Source organism: Bos mutus, chromosome 20, assembly GCF_027580195.1.
Source record: "Bos mutus isolate GX-2022 chromosome 20, NWIPB_WYAK_1.1, whole genome shotgun sequence".
Classification (NCBI taxonomy): domain Eukaryota; kingdom Metazoa; phylum Chordata; class Mammalia; order Artiodactyla; family Bovidae; genus Bos; species Bos mutus.
In genome coordinates, this window is record NC_091636.1 from 67,736,506 (window position 1) to 67,756,534 (window position 20,029).

The window sequence follows — 20,029 nt, forward strand, 5'->3', positions numbered from 1 at the left end:
AACACAACTCAAATTGCACCTGCTGAGGTCTCACAGACTCTAGGGGTTTTATATACAGAAACCTATGGAAGAGGAGACCAGGCTATGCACCACAGTCATGGTCAGGCTGCCAGAGAACCACAGGGTATCTGGGATCTGAGTTCCAGGGCCCTGCCCATCGAATGGCATGACTTCCTTCGGCAAATGAGAATTTTTCAAATGGATTCATGCCCAGATGACACATTTTCCAAAATGTGTAGTTGAGCCCTCGTGCCTCTGTGTCAATTCTTCAACACCTCCATTGAGCAAACCGCACATGCTGTGTGTAACAAGTGACTCAGTACAACCAGGAAGCCCACCCTCCACCAGACCTGGCTCAACCGCACACTCGAAAGGAGCAGACACGTGCTTGTTTCCAGTTCCAGTCTCTCTCCTCCCCTTCCCAACACAGATCCAAGCCATGGTTCTTGGCAATTCCCGTTTCTAGGTCAGATTCCCCAGTGGAAACCACAAGATGCCTTGAGATTAAGAAAGAACCGAACCTGGCGGAAAAAACGGGCTGGACATGAACTGAATCTTTTTGAGCTGAAGGTTAAGAATCTATGGCTGAAAGGCTCTGAGCCTTACATATATACTGCTGTGCATAATATAAATGCATTACAATTACATTATCCACTGTAATGATAAACCTGAATGATCAGGTCCTCTGGACATAAACCAAACTTCACCTGTGAAACAGGATGCTTTATAACTCAATAAATGTAATCACTTCTCCACTGATCTCCAGTGGCACCCAATATGCTACTGGAGGTCAGTGGAGAAGTAATTACATTTACTAAGTTATAAAACATTCTGTTTCACAGGTGAAGTTTGGCATAACTGACTCAATGGACATGAGTCTGGGTAAACTCCGGGAGTTGGTGATGGACAGGGAGGCCTGGCGCGCTGCAGTCCATAAGGTCGCAAAGAGTTGGACATGACTGAGTGACTGAACTGAACTGTAATTACTGTATAAATGTAAAATTACTTCTTAATTCTTATGGTATAGAACTCAGAAACTGCTTCTGCTTAGAGCTCCCTGCTAAGGATAAGGTGAAGGCATGCTGCTGGATCCCTGCCTTAAACCTATGACTACTTCTCCGAGTAGTAATAGTTATTAAGTGAATAAACTGAATCACTGGGTTTGTTTGTGATTCACCTGAAAGGCATGGAGCCACATTTCTGAGCCTCCCTGCCACGGCCCCCTCATCGGACGCAGGTGCCACAGTGAATGATGTGTTAGTAACACGCCCCCTTATGTACAGACAGTGAGAGGGAAAGAGAGGCGAGATGAACTGGGGAATTGGGATTCACACACATACACTATTGATCATTGTTGTTGTTCAGTTTCTAAGCTGTGTCTGAATCTTTGCGACCCCATGGACTGTAGCCCATCAGGCTCCTCTGTCCATGGGATTCTCCAGGCAAGAATCCTGGAGTGGGTTGCCATTTCCTACTCCAGGGGATCATCCCAACCCAGAGATTAAACCCAGGTCTCCTTCATTGCAGGCAGATTCTTTACCATTTGAGCCATCAGGTCGCTGACACAGATGCAAATTTCCATTCATTACATGCATGACCCTAACAGACAGGGCTACCATTCCAGGCTATTTGCTATGGCAGCTGGCACATGCCTTTTCTGTGCACACCTCCCACTGTACTTCCTATTTCCTTAATACGATCAGAAGCTATTTCACTGGTGACATGAAACACTCAGGGCTCTCGGACTCTCTGACTCTTGCACAGTGGTCTCAAGCAGCAGGTGCTGGAGAAGGAGGTCTCAAGCAGAAGGTGCTCACTTCATGGGGTCAGTTCTATTAGGAGTGGGACTCTCTGCACCCACACCTCTAGAGTCCCTTTCCTTCCTCTCATCTATATCCCCACTTGCAAACAAAAGCACTTTTCTCCTGTTTGGAAGAAATTCTTTTTCTACCTACACTGAGCCCTAGTGACAAAAGGAATAATAGCTGGCTTCTAAGAAAAAGGGGCTTCCCAGGTGGCATTAGTGGTAAAGAACCCACCTACCAATGCAGGAGACCCGGGTTCGATCCCTGGGTCAGAAAGATCCCCTGGAGAAGGAAATGGCAACCCACTCCAGTATTCTTGCCTGGAGAATCCCATGTACAGAGGAGCCTGGTGGGTTACAGCTCATGGGGTCACAGAGAGTTGGACACGATTGAAGTGACTTAGCACAGATGCACCCACTCTAGGAAAAAAATAAAAGCAAACGCTGATGCTTGTTGACATGGAAGATGGGGAGTCTTGACTTGGATGTACAGAGTTGAATTTAGTTAAATTCACCAGCTGTGGCTGCCAGGACTGCCAGGGCCCAGATCACAACTGCTTATCTAATGCTGGTTTGTTCAGCCCTTGATGACTTAAATATTTCTTACCTTGATTGTTTAATTAAATTTAGGTATGGTTCAGAGGACAGCAAGAGCCCCATGTCATAAAAATAATGAGAGTTTTTGAAGTTTTAACTCCAGCAGCCCATTTACAATTATGATTTAATTGAAAGCTTTGTAAAGTGTAGGTGCAATTTTCTAGGCACTGAAAACGTCAATCATTACCTGTAATGATGAAGGGATCAGTAATAAGATATAAAGCTTCACTTTCAGGTCATCAGTTCACACAGAGCCTAAATCTGCGTGGCTTCTGTGAGATTCTATTAAAGGCAGGCACACGTGTGTCCACACACACACACTCATACACACACACACACACTTATACACACACACACACACACACACAGATGCTTTGAACAGGTCAGGATGATACAACTGGCCTCAGTCCAATTTCTAACCAGATGGAGAAGTCAGTTTTGCAAAAACCAAGTGACAATCAATGCCTTTTGCAAATTTTGTGATTAGCAAGATCAATGAGGATGGAAGTAAAATTAGAAAAAAATTGTAACTCCTGGTTGGGGCTTTCTAGAAGCTTCAAGTACAATTTCAATCCAGAAGAAAAACATTTGTGTTATTATTGCTGATGCTCATATAAACAAAGCAATTGCAGCAAGTGAGCCCCATTGAGTAAAAAAAAAAAAAAATTAAGTAGATGGTGCCTCAAAGTGAGGCGACCTATAGATTATTAGAGTAAGAAAGCTTGTTTAAGAATAACAGCTGCTAGAAATAATTGACAGAAGTGTTTCATTTTTACAGGAATGAAGGTAAGCTTCTCACTTGAAAAGATATCGCTAATGACAAGCCACCCACCACTGAGAATTGCTTGGTCCTGCACTGTCCATCCGTCCGCCAAAGCCCCAGGCTCCCCACTCACCCTGTTGCTGCTTCACTTCACAACTGACAATGGTGGGCACGTGGGGATGTGAAAGCCAACCAGCTCCTACCAGACTGCATCTCTTGTCCTGTCTGCATTCCCCAAACCCTGCACACCAACCACAACCCATCTCTACAAATGATCAGAGTGACATCAGAATGCAAACTTTCGAACAGTAAGTTACCAACGTTTACCATCCTCAGCTACGTGGGGTCCTCCTGCAGGAGCTAACCAGGGAATGCAGTCAGCCCACAGGACAAGCTCAAGACACAGGACAGAGGAGCAGGGACAGACAGACATGTCTGCAGTGTGCGGTTTTTTGCACATGTGTGAGCAGGAACGGATGAAGAGAGGGAGCAAAGAGCAAACGCGTGGATCACCACCGCTTGAGATCGAGCACAGCGAGGCATTCAAATGGAATAGATGCACCTACGAGATCATCTCCTATGGTCCATGGCGTTCCTGCTGGGATGTCCCCTTACAGACGTGACCTACCCATCACCATTTCAAGACAAACATCCAGCCCAGAGGGGATGCCAGGCTCCGCCCTCCCAGGGAGATGCACTCACTTGTGTCCAGACTCGTGGGCGATGGTGAAGGCCAGTCCAAGACCCGTGTCCTCATTAATCGTACAGCTGCGGTATTTACTGCACATGCCACTGATGGGTGCGAATCCTACGAGACAAATGGATGGAAAGAACGTACAGGCCGAGCACCGTAGGAAAACAGAGACGGGGCACAGCACACACGTGTGTTCATCTTTGTCCTTCCGAGACGCCTGGTTCTCGTCTTGGTCAGGTGAAACGTGAAAACAGGAAACCCCTGTTAAGGGCCCTGAATAACGTGGGAGGGGGCATTTGTTCTCTCTTCATGGAAAACAGTCCACAGTTCTACCTCATGTTCCAGTTACAGGTTACAAGGGGGGCAACATCCAAGAGGGGGTTCCGTGCTGAAGGAGGAGAATTTCAGCTTTTTTCCTACAAACGTCTGTGTCCTCAGAGGCCCGACACAAAGTGCTGTGGAGAGTGGGTGTCGGTGGCCCTCAAGGCCATGCCAGGGTGGACGACCTGCCGGCGGGGGGCTGTTCACAGGACTCAGCATCTGTCCTGCTCATGGGTATAGTTTAATGTGGATAAAATGATAAAGTGTAGAATCAGCAGAGGGAGCGAGCACCTGGGGAAAGGCCTGGGGGAAACCAGGCGCGAGGACCCGGGGCCTTCCCTGCAGTGGCCTTGCACAAAAGGACTTAATCCCCCACAGGAGGAATAATGCCGACCAGGGGTTCTCAGCAGAGACTCAGGTCCAGGCGTTGGCTGGGGGCTGGCCACAGGGCACCTCGGCCTGGTGTGGGCCCCGGTTTCAGGCCCCAGATGTAAAGCAGGCGTTCCAGGTCAGCCTCACGGCGTGCATGGTGTAGGCCCAGTGGGTCAGGCTCGCCAGCTGGCGGCCAGGAACTCTGCTGGATCCCACAGCCGAGGGCCCACTTTGTATGCAGGCCTTTCGGGAACAAGGAGTCAGGACTGACCTCTATCAAACCCAGCCTTGTTTGAATGTTTTTGTAACAAAGAGACTTCTTCCCCAAGACCTTGGAAAGAAATGGAGAAAGAGAAAAAAAAAAAAGTCCAGGAGCATCTCTGTCAGTAGCTCACTGTTTACACTATTTTACACCATTCGCAAAAAGACCGCCTCATGGACATTGCCCCCATTGTAACCTGTAACTTGAACATTACACAGAACTGTGGACTGTCGTTCCACACAGAGAGAACAAACGCCCTTCTCCCACCTTATTCAGGGCCCTTTGTGTGATTGTCCAAGGGTTTCCTGTTTCACATTTCACTGTTTACACTGTTTGGAAAAGTATAAAAAAATTTGCATCATAAAGTACCACTAACATTCAGTCAGCCCTTTAAGCATGCTAAAAGTGGCTAAGATTGAGATATTTATAGAGAAACAGAAAGATGAGGAACACAATATTATTGTAGTATCTCTATAAATATTCACAAACATATGTCTTTTCTATCATGAGAGACCCACTTGGACCTCTTGATCCCACTCTCACAATTAGAGGAAGAAATGGAAGAAATTATTTCTTAAATTAGAAGAGACAGGAGTTCTTGAATCTGTTAGACCTTTCCATGGGAAAGAAGTGATTTTGGTGACGACAAGCGCACTCTTATGTTTGGCCAATGTTTATGCAGGGACAGCGTCTGTTTCTCACAAAGGCACTCAGCAGCAGCTGCCACTTACGGATCCGGGTGGGAGGTGAGAACCCTCCGTATTCCGGGCTGCTGACGGAGCACGGCACACACGAGTCTGTCAAAGCCCCAGCAGAGGCTCTTACCCAGGGTGTCACAGGGCTCGTTCTTCCAGGAGCATATGTCCAGGCCGGTGAGTAAGATGGCGTGGTCGTGGCGAGCCCCATCTTTCCCCGTCAGTCCAGACTGCCACTGGCAGAAGCTGCTCAGGCTGTGGTCCGCGTGATGGCTTATCACCAACCCTGGCTGCGTGGGAGGGCACCCGAGAAAACAGGAAGAGAGCATGTCAGGCAGCGGCACTGGCATCATCGCACACTACCACTGATTTGGATTTCAGTGACGTGGTGAATCTGAATGGCAGACGAACTAGTCTATCCATCTCATGTATTAAAATACAAAGGAGGGCATTGTATATAAAACTTGTAGATTCAGTGTAGATGCTCATGTCCCTTTCTCCAGTTCTGTACAAAAACAGTGGGGATTCAATCACTGATCACACTTCGATGACCCAAGAAACATTACTTCTGTGTCTGTAACTCTTCTAAGAGTTATTACTACAGCATTAAATTAGGTCAGTTTTACACGGATACACCATGTTGTAAGAAGGGGCTGCTCAACTGACAAAGCTTTATTTCTTTATGTCTAGAAAGAAATTTCTTTATTTCTAGAAAACAGGCTGGAACTAGAAGGATAGTTCCAGGTGACGTTCAGCCTCCTCCATGTATTGCTATTGTTGTTCAGTAGCTAAGTCATGTTTGACTCTTTTGTGACCTCAAGGACTATATCCTGCCAGGCTCCTTTGTCCATGGGAATTCCCAGGCAAGAATACTGGAGTGGGTTGCCATTTTCCCTTCCAGGGTATCTTCCCAACCCAGGGATCAAACCCGCATCTCCTGCATTGGCAGGCAGATTCTTTACCACTGAGCCACCATGGTATATATACCAAGTTCTAATAGATCAGCAATGAAAGATCAGAATGAAGGTACTTGAACTCTTGGTAAACGAAGAACTGGGGGGCTGGTAAGAATAGCTCTCAAAGCTGGCAGATGAGTTATTTAAACCTTATCTATAGGTTCGATATATTTTCCTATGGATGGTCACAGAAAACCAGCTTAAACATCTCCATTTCAGGACAACAACTTTAAAGCTTTTCTGACCAGAGTGTTGGGCTGGAACCGTGTCTCTCAGTCACTAACATGCTTTCTCCTTCAGTGCTATTGTGTCTTTCCAGAAGGCCAAGTGCACCCAAGCTTAATGCTGCACATCAACCCTGGGACATGCCTTACATTCTTCAGCCGGTGATTTCCAGGAAAACTGCATTAATTAAAGTTAACACAGGTGTATGATCAAACGATAACCTCGCTTATTCTTTGCTGCTTGGATGAATTCCAAGGTGAAACATTTTAATGCAGAGAATAATTAACCTGTCACCTGGAAATCCCTGCTCAGTCAGCAGCCCCCTCTGCAGACACACACGAGAGGCAATGGAGTTGTACTTCGCTGACTATTCAGTCCAGAAACATGCCTGCCCCTGCACACCCCGCCTGCATGGAAAGAGGGCCTCAGCCCAGAACCTGCAAATCTAAAGGCATCTGAGATCTTATCAAGGATCTCAGAGTTCATCTAAAAATTATTTGTTTCATAAACAAGACAACCATGGCTAACAGGAGACTCTGCCGAAACACCAGCAAGGGTGGAACTGGAGGTTGGGTGCCTGACTAGGATCCGGGGTTCACTCCCTGACGTCCAGTCAATGACCAGCTCAGGGCAAAATAGAACTGAGAACCCTTGATGGCTAAGAAACTCCCCCTTACTTCTGCCACAAGACGCCCACCCGAGGTGCACTGTGAACGGAGGTGCACCTCTGTGTGTCCACACAGGGGTTCTGAAATGAAGGCGCCAGACAATCTTTTCCCCACTGCTCCCAGGATCCAGCATAATTTGGAGGTTTGCACGCAATGAGAGAAATGTGCCTGACATTCTAGACTCTACGAATAAAATGCTGAGACTGAAGGTGGTGAAGGTGAGTGTCAGCGCTTGGGAGGTAACAGAGTACAAGCACACAGAGCCGCACGGTACGGTGCCGTCTCCGGGCTACGGGGCGCTATTAAACGCCTTCCAACAAAAGACGCCACCTCCATCCCCAGGCTCACAGTGGAGCACGCTTCGTATTCCGGGTGTATTTCCCACCCAGGTGCTACAATAGTTCTTTTTGGGACTTCCACAGTGGTCCAGTGGCTAAACCTTCACGCTCTCAATGCAAGGGGCCTAGGCTCAATCTCTGGTCAGGGAGCTAAATCCCACAGGCCACAACTAAAGAACCCTGCACGCTGCAATGAAGGTCGGGGATCCTGAGCATCTCAACTAAGACCAGTGCGGCCAAATAAACAAATATATTTTAAAGTTACTTTTCCTTTCCATTTTCTTATTAGCCAAGCAAATGAGTATGCTTTACTTCTCTGCACAAAAATCACAAACAAAAGTCACATAAGCATTATGGGAACTGACAAGAAACTGACTGTATTATACACAATATCAGAACGTTTCTGTCCTCAAGGGAAAGAGAAGGAAAGAATCCATAGAAAAATTACATTTAGGAAAATGAATATTTTGCACGTGTTTTTCTGAGGCGGGAAGCTGCTGGTATCAAAGATAGGATACCTGTTCCTCTTCCAGAAGAATCAGGGCGACAATGGCAATGTTGATATTCCCTCCTATTGTCCCGTCTTTGAATAAAGCAGACACCTGGGAAAGACAGGTAACTCACGTCAGTCCCTGCACATGACACCCTTTCCCCCAGCCCTTAGCCTGGAGTTCACAGCTGAAGGCCAATCCCGTGTTCTCCACGTGACAGAGCAATGTTCGGTTTCTTACACTGCTAGACACACAGGGATGTGAAGTGAAAGTGTGAAAGTGAAAGTGTTAGTTGCTCAGTTGTGTCTGACTCTTTGAGACCCCATGGACTGTAGCCTGCCAGGCTCCTCTGTCCGTGGGATTCTCCAGGCAAGAATACTGGAATTGGTAGCCTTTCCCTTCTCCAGGGGATCTTCCCAACCCAGGGATGGAACCCAGGTCTTCTGCATGGCAAGCAGATTCTTTATCATCTGAGCCACCAGGAAAGCCCAAGACACACAGGTATGGGAACATCTAATCACACCAACTCTTGGGTCCTTATGGTTGGTGCTTGGAAGTAAAACAATGAAGTCTGGGGAGGTAGGTCCCTCGTGTTACCAAACACCAGTGAAGGGCTCACAAGTCCCCTTAGTTGGAAAGTGTCCTCATTAGACTACAAGGAAGTTTCTTTTTTAACTGACAGTGATGACCCACAGGTAAGCACTCTCCAAGCTGTCCCAGTGAAAGATTCCAGAAGCATAAGAGAACTTCTTGGGAAAAGACCAGAGGATACAAGAAAGAGAAGGAAATCAATGCAGAAAGACAGTGATCAAGGGGAGATGCAGACGTTAGAGGTGAAGGTCACAGGAGTAGAAACGAGTGATCAGAGTGATCAGGCGTCACCTCAGGCATTTGAGGCGACGAGTGAGGACGAGTCAACGGTCACGGGAAGCTCCAGGGAACTGATGTGGCACCAGGATGTGGAAATGAGAGAAAAGCTCAACAGAACAGAGGCAACGTTTGCAAATGGCAGAGACCTGCAGTGGCGGGTGCCTCTGGGTGACCACCTGCCTCAGTCCCCTGGGAGACTGGAAACCACGAGGGTCTGGCCGCCAAAAACAAGGACGGTGAGAGCAGCCATGCCGAATCATGGCAAACTGAATCATATTTAGGGGTACTCTGTTTATCGGGATGTGAAACGTATGTTTCAAATAAAACTATTTTAAAAATTCACTTTGATGGCCCCAAATTTTGTCTTCTGTTATGCAGATTCCACTTAGGTGGAATGGGGTTTAGACACCTCTTGCTACACTTTAGTACAGACTAGAGCTGCCAAGCAGACACAAAGCCAGACACATTTCTATCTGCAGTGACATTTAAAAAAATTATTGGAGTATAGTTGCTTCACAGTGTTGCGTTAGTTTCTGCTGTGCAGTGGAGGGAGCCAGTCATATGTATCATATCTCTACATCATTTGCTATTGTTGTTAGTCACAAAGTCATGTCCGACTCTGGCATCCCATGGACTGCAGCATGCCAGGCTCCTCTGTCTGTGGGATTTCCCAGGCAAGAACACTGGAGTGGATTTCCATTTCCTTCTCCAAGGGATCTTCCCGACCCAGAGACTGAACCCATATTTCCTGCACCGGCAGGTGGGTTCTTTACTGCTGAGCCACCAGGGAAGCCCCATGTGTACACACATCCCCTTGATTTTGGACTGCATTTCCATTTAGGTCACCACTGCAGTGACATTCTAAACGGTGTACTGCTTCTTGTTCTTGTAGATAAAATAATGCATCTTTTATATTCATATTCCTAAAAAGATGAGCATTTTCTGTGTGCTGTGTTTTAAGTCACTTCAGTCATGTCCAACCCTTTGTGACCCCATGGACTGTAGCCTGCCAGGCTCCTCTCTCCATAGAATTCTCCAGGCAAGAATACTGGAATGGATTGCCATTTCCTTCTCCAAGGGATCCTCCCAACTCAGGGATCAAACCCAGGTCTCCCTCATTGCAGGTGGATTCTTTACCATCTGAACCACCAGGGGAGACGGGCATTTGTATAGGGCCACCTAAAATCACACATATATACTGCTGATGGGCAGACTTACTGCACTCAAAGGTCTCAGCATCCTCTTGGAGATTTCTGATAAATGGAGACATCGTAAACTTGAAATATTGTTCATATTTTTTTCATGCCAAATTGTTCATCCTCCAAATTTTATTCTCTGAAGGATTGAAAATGGCTCTTCTGATTGGAGCATAGTAAAAGTGAAGGAGCTATCATGGATGAAATATTTCTTGAGTATGAAACATAAATCCACAAGTAAAAGAGGGAGGCAAACGCACACACTACACCCACACGAGGCAGAATCACACACGCGGCTCAAAGAGCAGGACGAGCCTACCATGTTGAGAACTGTCAGCACGTAGGTGGTGATGTTTTCATGGCCATGGTTTTGCATCATCTTTTTGTCAACCACCACCAGCGTCTCCACATTCAGCTCTTCATTCCTATGGGACTTCAGAAGGGAGCGCTTTTGCCTTACACATGATTTATACTCATCCGGCAGGATGAAAAGGTCTTCTTTGGGAGGCTTGGGCATGTCTACAGGGGGGGCATTTGGAGAGGAAGTAAAAGCAAAGTCATCACACAAAACCTGTGGCAGAGCTCGCGCTAAAGAAAATGGATTAAAAAAATGAATATTCATGAAATGAACCATAAAACCCTTAAAACTATGATGCGAAACTTGTGTTAAGGTGGGACACTACATTTAAATAAAGTTTGCACAGCCTAGATGTCATAGAATTCATCACTATATGGACTTTTGTATAAATTTCTCCTGATTTAAAACAAATTGGTCTGTATAGTCAAAGCGGTGTTTTTTCCAGTAGTCATGTACAGATGTTAAGAGTTGGACCATAAAGAAGGCTAAGCACTGAAGAATTGATGCTTTCAAACTGTGGTGTTGGAGAAGACTCTTGAAAGTCCCTTGGACTGCAAGAAGATCCAACCAATCCATCCTAAAGGAAATCAACCCTGAATATTCATTGGTAGGACTGATGCTGAAGCTGAAGCTCTAATCCTTTGGCCATCTGGTGTGAAGAGCTGATTCACTGGGAAAAAACCTGATGCTGGGAAAGACTGGCAGCAGGAGGAGAAGGGAACGACAGAAGACGAGATGGTTGGATGGCATCCCCGATTCAATGGACATGATTTTGACCACACTCTGGGAGTTGGTGATGGACAGGGAAGCCTGGTGTGCTGCAGTCTGTGGGGTTGCAAAGAGGAGTTCACAACTGAACAACTCAACAACAAAAACAAAAAGATCACTTTGGTTCTGAAGTGCTGGTGTCTAAAAGCAAGATGTTCCAAGATTGTGAACATGAGGGTATGTGCAACAGGGGCTCCGAAATGGAGTCACTGACAGAGCAATAAAACTAATAATTACAAAAAGAAGTGCTGTCTTACACGGTGTTCTCATTTGAAGACTTTTAATGACCTAAGAGGTTTTAAAGTTGATTCCCGGGTCTGGACACACAGCTGGATAGTCTGTAGTATTTCCAGTGGGTTATAAACACACAGCCAGATTGTCTGTAGTATTTCCAGTGGGTTATAAATGCTCCAGACAGATCCACTGTAGAGCTGAATTTCCTCAAAAGTATTATAAATATTTACCTAATTTAACTGGAAGACAAAATAGACTTGATCTTCTTAGTGCAAGCTGTTTAAAAATAGTTTTGGCTTTGATAATCGGGAAGTTGACACTATGCTAAAAATGGTCAAGTTTGGTGGATGCCTCAGAAAACGTGGTTAGAACTGCTCCGTGTGAAAGTATCCAGGTATTAGGTGGCAGTACTTTACTGAATTAGGTGAATTACTAAATTCAGTCAGTCGGTTCAGTTCAGTCGCTCAGTTGTGTCTGATTCTTTGCGACCCCATGAATCACAGCACACCAGGCCTCCCTGTCCATCACCAACTCTCGGAGTTCACACAAACTCACATGCATAGAGTCAGTGATGCCATCCAGCCATCTCATCCTCTGTCGTCCCCTTCTCCTCCTGCCCCCAATCCCTCCCAGCATCAGGGTCTTTTCCAATGAGTCAACTCTTCGCATAAGGTGGCCAAAGTACTGGAGTTTCAGCTTTAGCATCATTCCTTCCAAAGAACACCCAGAACTGGTCTCCTTTAGGACGGACTGGTTGGATCTCCTTGTAGTCCAAGGGACTCGCAAGAGTCTTCTCCAGCACCACAGTTCGAAAGCATCAATTTTTCGGCACTCAGCCTTCTTCACAGTCCAACTCTGACATCCATACATGACCACTGGAAAAACTAGAGCCTTGACTAGATGGACCTTTGTTGGCAAAGTAATATTTCTGCTTTTAATATGCCATCTAGGTTGGTCATAACTTCCCTTCCAAGGAGTAAGCGTCTTTTAATTTCATGGCTACAATCACCATCTGCAGTGATTTTGGAGCCCAGAAAAATAAAGGTGGCACTAATTCAAAAGCTATGCCAGCTCTGCTCATGGAATACTCAGCTAGAAGACACTGTTTTGATTGACTGATACTCACATCCACTGCATTTTACTCTCTTTGCTAAAATACTTGCAAACTTAAAAGAACTCTTGGGAGGATAACAGTTACACCACTACAGTTTAATAAGCACTCATCACATGCCATTTGCATTGATGCAGTTTACACTGATGTGGTCTCCCCCATAAAAGATGTCTATGTATAACCCACTCACTCTCTACACCAGCTGTGGGTAGGAGTGAGGCCACCGAGACACGGGAGATGAACATCACTTTCTCAAAATCCCTCCCTAGAAGGCACTGGGAATGGATTTCAGATCTGGCATTGTGGTCCCAGGGCCCTTAGTCTTAATTTCCATAAGTACAGGGTACAAGCGGAGATGGGAACATAGCAGTTCCCCAGGCCCTCAGTACTGGAAAAAGGCAGGAGCACAGAGGTGGTGGTCTCACTGGCCTGGGGTCTGAAAAGCCCCTCAAAACAAGTCATCCGCTCAATATGGTCCCACAGCATCTCCCGCCACACATGAGTCCCAGCTCAAAACCCACCCATGATGCCTCAGCTAGAAGCAGCAAGCTACTATTTGAGCCTGAGGTTCAGAGTCACAATTGATTTTAAGCAAATCAGCCTGCTTTTCTCTGCCCTTTTCAACAGAGAGAGATGCCTAAACCCACAGGAAAGCGAAAGGGTTAGCTGCTCAGTCATGTCCGACTCTTTGTGACCCCGTGGTCTGCCCATGGAATTCTCTAGGCAAGAGTCCTGAAGTGGGTTGCCATTTTCTTCTCCAGGGATCTTCTCCACCTAGGGATCAAACCTGGGTCTCCTGCATGGTAGGCAGATCCTTTACTGTCTGAGCCACTGCTGCTGCTGTTGCTAAGTCACTTCAGTCGTGTCCGGCTCTGTGCGACCCCACAGACAGCAGCCCACTAGGGAAGCCTGAACACACAGGAAAATCCCTCATCTCCTGAGCAGAGACTCCAGGAAAGAATCTTTGTAGGTGTAAACCCCCTGAGACAGAAGATGGAGATACCTCTAGGGAAGCCCAAAGCCTCATGGATAGTGTGGGAATATCGTGTCCCATGCTGTCAGATAAGTGAGCCTTGAGGACTAAGTGCTCAGCCCAGAGGGATTGTGCCAATTCTGCTAGGCGTGGCCCCAGCTGCTCGGGGGGCCCAGGGCAAAGAACTGCCACGTGCCCTGCAGAAGCGGGCAGAGATGGCAAGTCAACAGCACCAGATCAGCCACTGACATGGCCCACATTTTCTGCCACCTTGTTTCTAGTTTTATTATGAAAACATAGTGCTTTTCAGGTCTACTATAGCCTTCTACTTCTCTGTATATTCGTTCTATTAATTTTTGAGAGTTTGATATTGAAACTCCAACTAAAAATCTTCATCTACTTAAAAAAAACTGTAATATATAGTGGAACTATATGTAACCTTGTTCTGTATATTCTGAGACTCCTGTAAATGAGTTATCATACTTTTGTAATTTAAAAAATTAAGATTAAAAAGGAGAAAAAAATGGCTACATTTTTCCATTTTCCAGCTGCGAGTCTTATTGTATAATTTAGTGTCTTATTCAGATATCTCCCTCTCAACAACCAGACTCCACTACTGAGATTCTGAAATGCCTCTGGAGACAAATGCATCGACACAGGTGCACAGACAGCCCCACCAAACAGAACAATCGTACTGCCCTGCATGCCCAGGTGCACTGCCTTTGAGCTATGGGTCTGAATGACTCCGATCACCTCCAGATAAGAATGAAAGGGTCACATTCATTCCAGAAGGGTCAGCACTGCTGGATTGCTCAGAAACACTGAAACATCTGCGTTGGGCCCTGGAGCGGCCTGTCAAAGACACGTGGACAGCCCTGCCCATCTTTCCTGCCTGGATCCAGGTGCTTGGTCAGCTTTCTGTCTCTGACACATGGAGTCTGTCCTACTCTGACTACACCCTCACCGGGAGCCCTGCCAGCACCTTCCTGGCTCTGACCTTGTCTGTGCCTGAGTCCTGCCTCTCTGTCTGTTCCAATTGGTCTCGACCTGTTTGGCCCCGCCCCTGACCTGCCTGGCCCCGCCATTGGTCTGTCCGGCCACGCCCCCCCCCTCCCCACCCCACTGGCCCCCGACCTCCTCCCTGTCTGCACAGACTCAGGAAGCCACTGCTGGTCAGTGTGCCCTGTTCTGATGCTCAATCAGCTGGACTTCCCTGACCTTCTCACCCTCCTGTTCGCTCTCCTTGTGCTCAACACTGTTCTTCCTGCTGCCTCCCCTAAGACCCAGCCCACTCTTGGTCAGTTTGGGATGAGATTTTTGAGACCGTCTGAATGTATTCTGAGACTGATTTACAGGACATGCGTTCAGATGACACACGGGTGCGAACAGGTCAGCCGCGCTCGTTCTTCTGTCGTAGGTGCCAGGTGATTCTGGGTCATTCTCTCTTCTCTGCAGTGTGTTATGGACCCCTGCATGTGCCCACACTTATGTGAGGGTGCTGGCCCAGCGGCCAATGAAGCTAAGCAGCAGAGAAAGGTGGGCTTCCAGAAGTGCTTTGGGGAAGGTTTGCTATTAATAATTAAAGCCATGCTTGAGGGGAAAGCTGAAGCAAATGAGGACACGTTCAGAAAACACTGATCTTCTATTCCTGAGTCTGTGAGAGGGTCCTACATAAAATGTAAGTATCATTTCTCTTCCTCAATGTTCATGACACAAACAAAGAGGACTTCGATAAAGCCTTGGTGAAAAATTGTAGGTAAATTACACCATGCATCCTGTGTCTTCTGACGTGATGAGTGAAGTATATAAACCTACCTAGGGATAAATCACCTCAGTGGGAAAAGCATGTCAGCTTTAACAAATCTGCTGCTAAGTTGCTTCAGTCGTGTCCGACTCTGTGTGACCCCATAGATGGCAGCCCACCAGGCTCCCCCATCCCTGGGATTCTCCAGGCAAGAACACTGGAGTGGGTTGCCATTTCCTTCTCCAATGCATGAAAGTGAAAAGTGAAAGGGAAGTCTCTCAGTCATGTCTGACTCTAGCGACCCCATGGACTGCAGCCCACCAGGCTCCTCCGTCCATGGGATTTTCGAGGCAAAAGTACTAGAGTGGGATGTCATTGCCTTCTCCGATTAACAAATCTAGACCTCAGAAATAAAGTTACTGGGTAGAGACACCAGGATTCTTTTGAAGATGTCTTGTAGAGGAGTCCACATTTCTGTGAATCACGTCATTTAGTTTGCCCAGGGAACAGCTCTTAAAATTAAAAAAAAAAAAACTACCTTTATCCATTTGCCATGGAAAGATGTTTTATCCTGAACATCCAGACAATGGGCTCTCTTTGGAATCATTACTTAGGATTAGCAAAGGTGGTCAATAAATTTCACCTCGAGGGCAGACTACTTTGAAGAAAATGAAAATACTCCAGTGTCTTACTTAACATCCTAATCGTTAAATTACAAAGACAATCGTCCTTACATACATTTCTTGCGCCTTCCGCAGAAATGCTGCTTCTGTGGGTGCCTGAAGCTGAAGCCGCGTGGGAACTGATCTTCGTGGTGGAAGAGATGGTGGTTTTCCAGCCCCCACTTTTTCTCCATCATCGCGACCCGGTGGGGCCCCACGGCCGGTGGCTCGGTGGATCTCTTGTACAGGATGTGGGAGGGAGGCCTGCCCCCCGTGGAGTCACTGGGGCTCCCTGCCAGGTGTGAAGGGAGGGGCTTCAGGAAATAGTCCGCTTCCTGGGTTCTTATCATGCCTGACTGCAGAAGAGAGAGGGAGAAAGAAAGGTGCATCGCTCCTTTATCATCTGCTCACAAACACGCTGCTCCCTCCAGGGATAAACCTGGAATGGGAAATGACAACCCACTCCAGTATTCTTGATTACAGAATTCCATGGACAGAGGAGCCTGGAGGGCTACAGTTCATGGGGTCCCAAAGAGCAGAGAAACACACACACACACACACACACAAAAACACACGGTTCCCTCCAGGGAGAACCCATGTGGAAAAGGGTCATGTAGGGGGCTGAGAATTAGGGGATGAGGGGTCCACCCCATCTTTTCAGAAACAGTGGTGTGGTGGTCAAAGGACTTGACTCTTGGAGCAGAGAGAGATCTCACAGCATACCAAGGTCAGGTTCTTTACTGGAAAAAATGGAGGAGAAAGCACACACACAGCCCTAGATAGTAATACGGGTCAGGGTGGGTGGGGGAGCTCTCAAAGAAAGACATAAATTTATAAACCTATTATACAGAGTGAAGTAAGCCAGAAGGAAAAACACCAATACAGTATACTAACGCATATATATGGAATTTAGAAAGATGGTAACAATAACCCTGTGTACGAGACAGCAAAAGAGACACTGATGTATAGAACAGTCTTATGGACTCTGTGGGAGAGGGAGAGGGTGGGAAGATTTGGGAGAATGGCATTGAAACATGTAAAATATCATGTATGAAACGAGATGCCAGTCCAGGTTCGATGCACGATACTGGATGCTTGGGGCTGGTGCACTGGGATGACCCAGAGGGATGGTATGGGGAGGGAGGAGGGAGGAGGGTTCAGGATGAGGAACACATGTATACCTGTGGTGGATTCATTTTGATATTTGGCAAAACTAATACAATTATGTAAAGTTTAAAAATAAAATAAAATAAAAAAATTGATAAACCCAGCATAGTCAGCTGTTTTTCTAGTTTTATGCACTGTTCACTGAAGAAGGCCTTCTTGTCTCTCCTCGCTATTCTTTGGAACTCTTCATTTGGTCGAATGAAACTTTCCCTTTTTCCCTTGCTTTTTGCATCTCTTCTCTAGAAGAAAACAACAGAAGAGGAAAGACTAAAGATCTCTTCAGGAAAACTGGAAATATCAAGGCACCATTTCACCCAAAGATGATCACAATAAAGGACAGAAACAACAGAGACCTAGTAGATGCTGAAGAGATCAGGGAAAGATGGAAAGAACACACAGAAGAGCTGTACAAAAAAGATCTCAATGAACCAGATTATTATGATGGTGTGGTCAGTCACCCAGAGCCAGACATTCTGGAGTGTGAAGCCAAGTGGACCTTAGGAAAAACTGCTGCTAATAAAGCTAGTGGATGTGATGGAATTCCAGTAGAACTATTCCAAACCCTAAAGGATGATGCCATCAAGGTGTTGCATTCAATATGTTAGCAAATCTGGAAAGCCCAACAGTGGCCACAGGACTGGAAAAGGTCAATCCTCATCACAATTCCCTCGGACATGGGGTAACTCCTCTCGTCGCTGCCCTTGACCTCGGACACTGGGTATCTCCTCTCAGCTGCACCCCCTGACCTCGGACGCGGGGTAGCTCCTCTTGGCCGTTCCTGCGCCGTCGCAGTCTGGTACTCTCGGCCACTACCCCTGACCTCGGACATGGGGTAACTCCTCTTGGCTGCCGCCCTTTGGGCATGGGGTCCTCCCGGCTTCTGCCCCTGACCTCGGATACAAAATGATAGGATACTGAAAGAGGAACTCCCCAGGTCAGTAGGTGCCCAATATGCTACTGGAGATCAGTGGAGAAATAACTCCAGAAAGAATGAAGGGATGGAGCCAAAGCAAAAACAATACCCAGCTGTGGATGTGACTGGTGATAGAAGCAAGGTCCGATGCTGTAAAGAGCAATATTGCATAGGAACCTGGAATGTCAGGTCCATGAATCAAGGCAAATTGGAAGTGGTCAAACAAGAGATGGCAAGAGTGAATGTCGACATTCTAGGAATCAGTGAACAGAAATGGACTGGAATGGGTGAATTTAACTCAGATGACCATTATATCTACTACTGCAGGCAGGAATACCTCAGAAGAAATGGAGTGGCCATCACGGTCAACAAAAGAGTCTGAAATGCAGTACTTGGATGCAATCTCAAAAACGACAGAATGATCTCTGTGCATTTCCAAGGCAAACCATTCAATATCATAGTAATCCAAGTCTATGCCCCAACCAGTAATGCTGAAGAAGCTGAAGTTGGGTGGTTCTATGAAGACCTACAAGACCTTTTAGAACTAACACCCCAAAAAGATGTCCTTTTCATTCTAGGGGACTGGAATGCAAAAGTAGGAAGTCAAGAAACACCTGGAGTAACAGGCAAATTTGGCCTTGGAATACGGAATGAAGCAGGGCAAAGACTAATAGAGTTTTGCCAAGAAAATGCATTGGTCATAATAAACACCCTCTTCCAACAACACAAGAGAAGACTCTATACATGGACATCACCAGATGGTCAACACTGAAATCAGATTGATTATATTCTTTGCAGCCAAAGATGGAGAAGCTCTATACAGTCAGCAAAAACAAGACCAGGGGCTGACTGTGGCTCAGACCATGAACTCCTTATTGCCAAATTCAGACTTAAATTGAAGAAAGTAGGGAAAACCACTAGACCATTCAGGTATGACCTAAATCAAATCCCTTATGATTATACAGTGGAAGTGAGAAATAGATTTAAGGGCCTAGATCTGATAGATAGAGTGCCTGATGAACTATGGAATGAGGTTCATGACATTGTACAGGAGACAGGGATCAAGACCATTCCCATAGAAAAGAAATGCAAAAAAGCAAAATGGCTGTCTGGGGAGGCCTTACAAATAGCTGTGAAAAGAAGAGAAGTGAAAAGCAAAGGAGAAAAGGAAAAATACAAACATCTGAATGCAGAGTTCCAAAGAATAGCAAGAAGAGATAAGAAAGCTTTCTTCAGCGATCAATGCAAAGAAATAGAGGAAAACCACAGAATGGGAAAGACTAGAGATCGCGTCAAGAAAATCAGAGATACCAAAGGAACATTTCATGCAAAGATGAGATTGATAAAGGACAGAAATGGTATGGACCTAACAGAAGCAGAAGATATCAAGAAGAGATGGCAAGAATACACAGAAGAACTGTATAAAAAAGATCTTCACGACCCAGATAATCATGATGGTGTGATCACTGACCTAGAGCCAGACATCCTGGAATGTGAAGTCAAGTGGGCCTTAGAAAGCATCACTACGAACAAAGCTAGTGGAGGTGATGGAATTCCAGTTGAGCTCTTTCAAATCCTGAAAGATGATGCTGTGAAAGTGCTGCACTCAATATGCCAGCAAATCTGGAAAACTCAGCAGTGGCCACAGGACTGGAAAAGGTCAGTTTTTATTCCAATCCCAAAGAAAGGCAATGCCAAAGAATGCTCAAACTACTGCACAATTGCACTCATCTCACACGCTAGTAAAGTAATGCTCAAAATTCTCCAAGCCAGGCTTCAGCAATATGTGAACCGTGAACTTCCAGATGTTCAAGCTGGTTTTAGAAAAGGCAGAGGAACCAGAGATC

General features: G+C 46.2%; 1 protein-coding gene across 1 annotated transcript in view; it reads right to left on the minus strand.

The window, feature by feature from the left end:
- ADAMTS16 (ADAM metallopeptidase with thrombospondin type 1 motif 16) overlaps positions 1–20,029 on the minus strand; it is a 193,250-nt gene that overhangs the window by 113,593 nt on the left and 59,628 nt on the right. Inside the window, 5 exon segments of the mRNA XM_070357849.1 lie at positions 3,867–3,972; positions 5,639–5,798; positions 8,214–8,297; positions 10,572–10,771; positions 16,179–16,458. Coding sequence (XP_070213950.1) covers positions 3,867–3,972; positions 5,639–5,798; positions 8,214–8,297; positions 10,572–10,771; positions 16,179–16,458 — 830 coding nt within the window.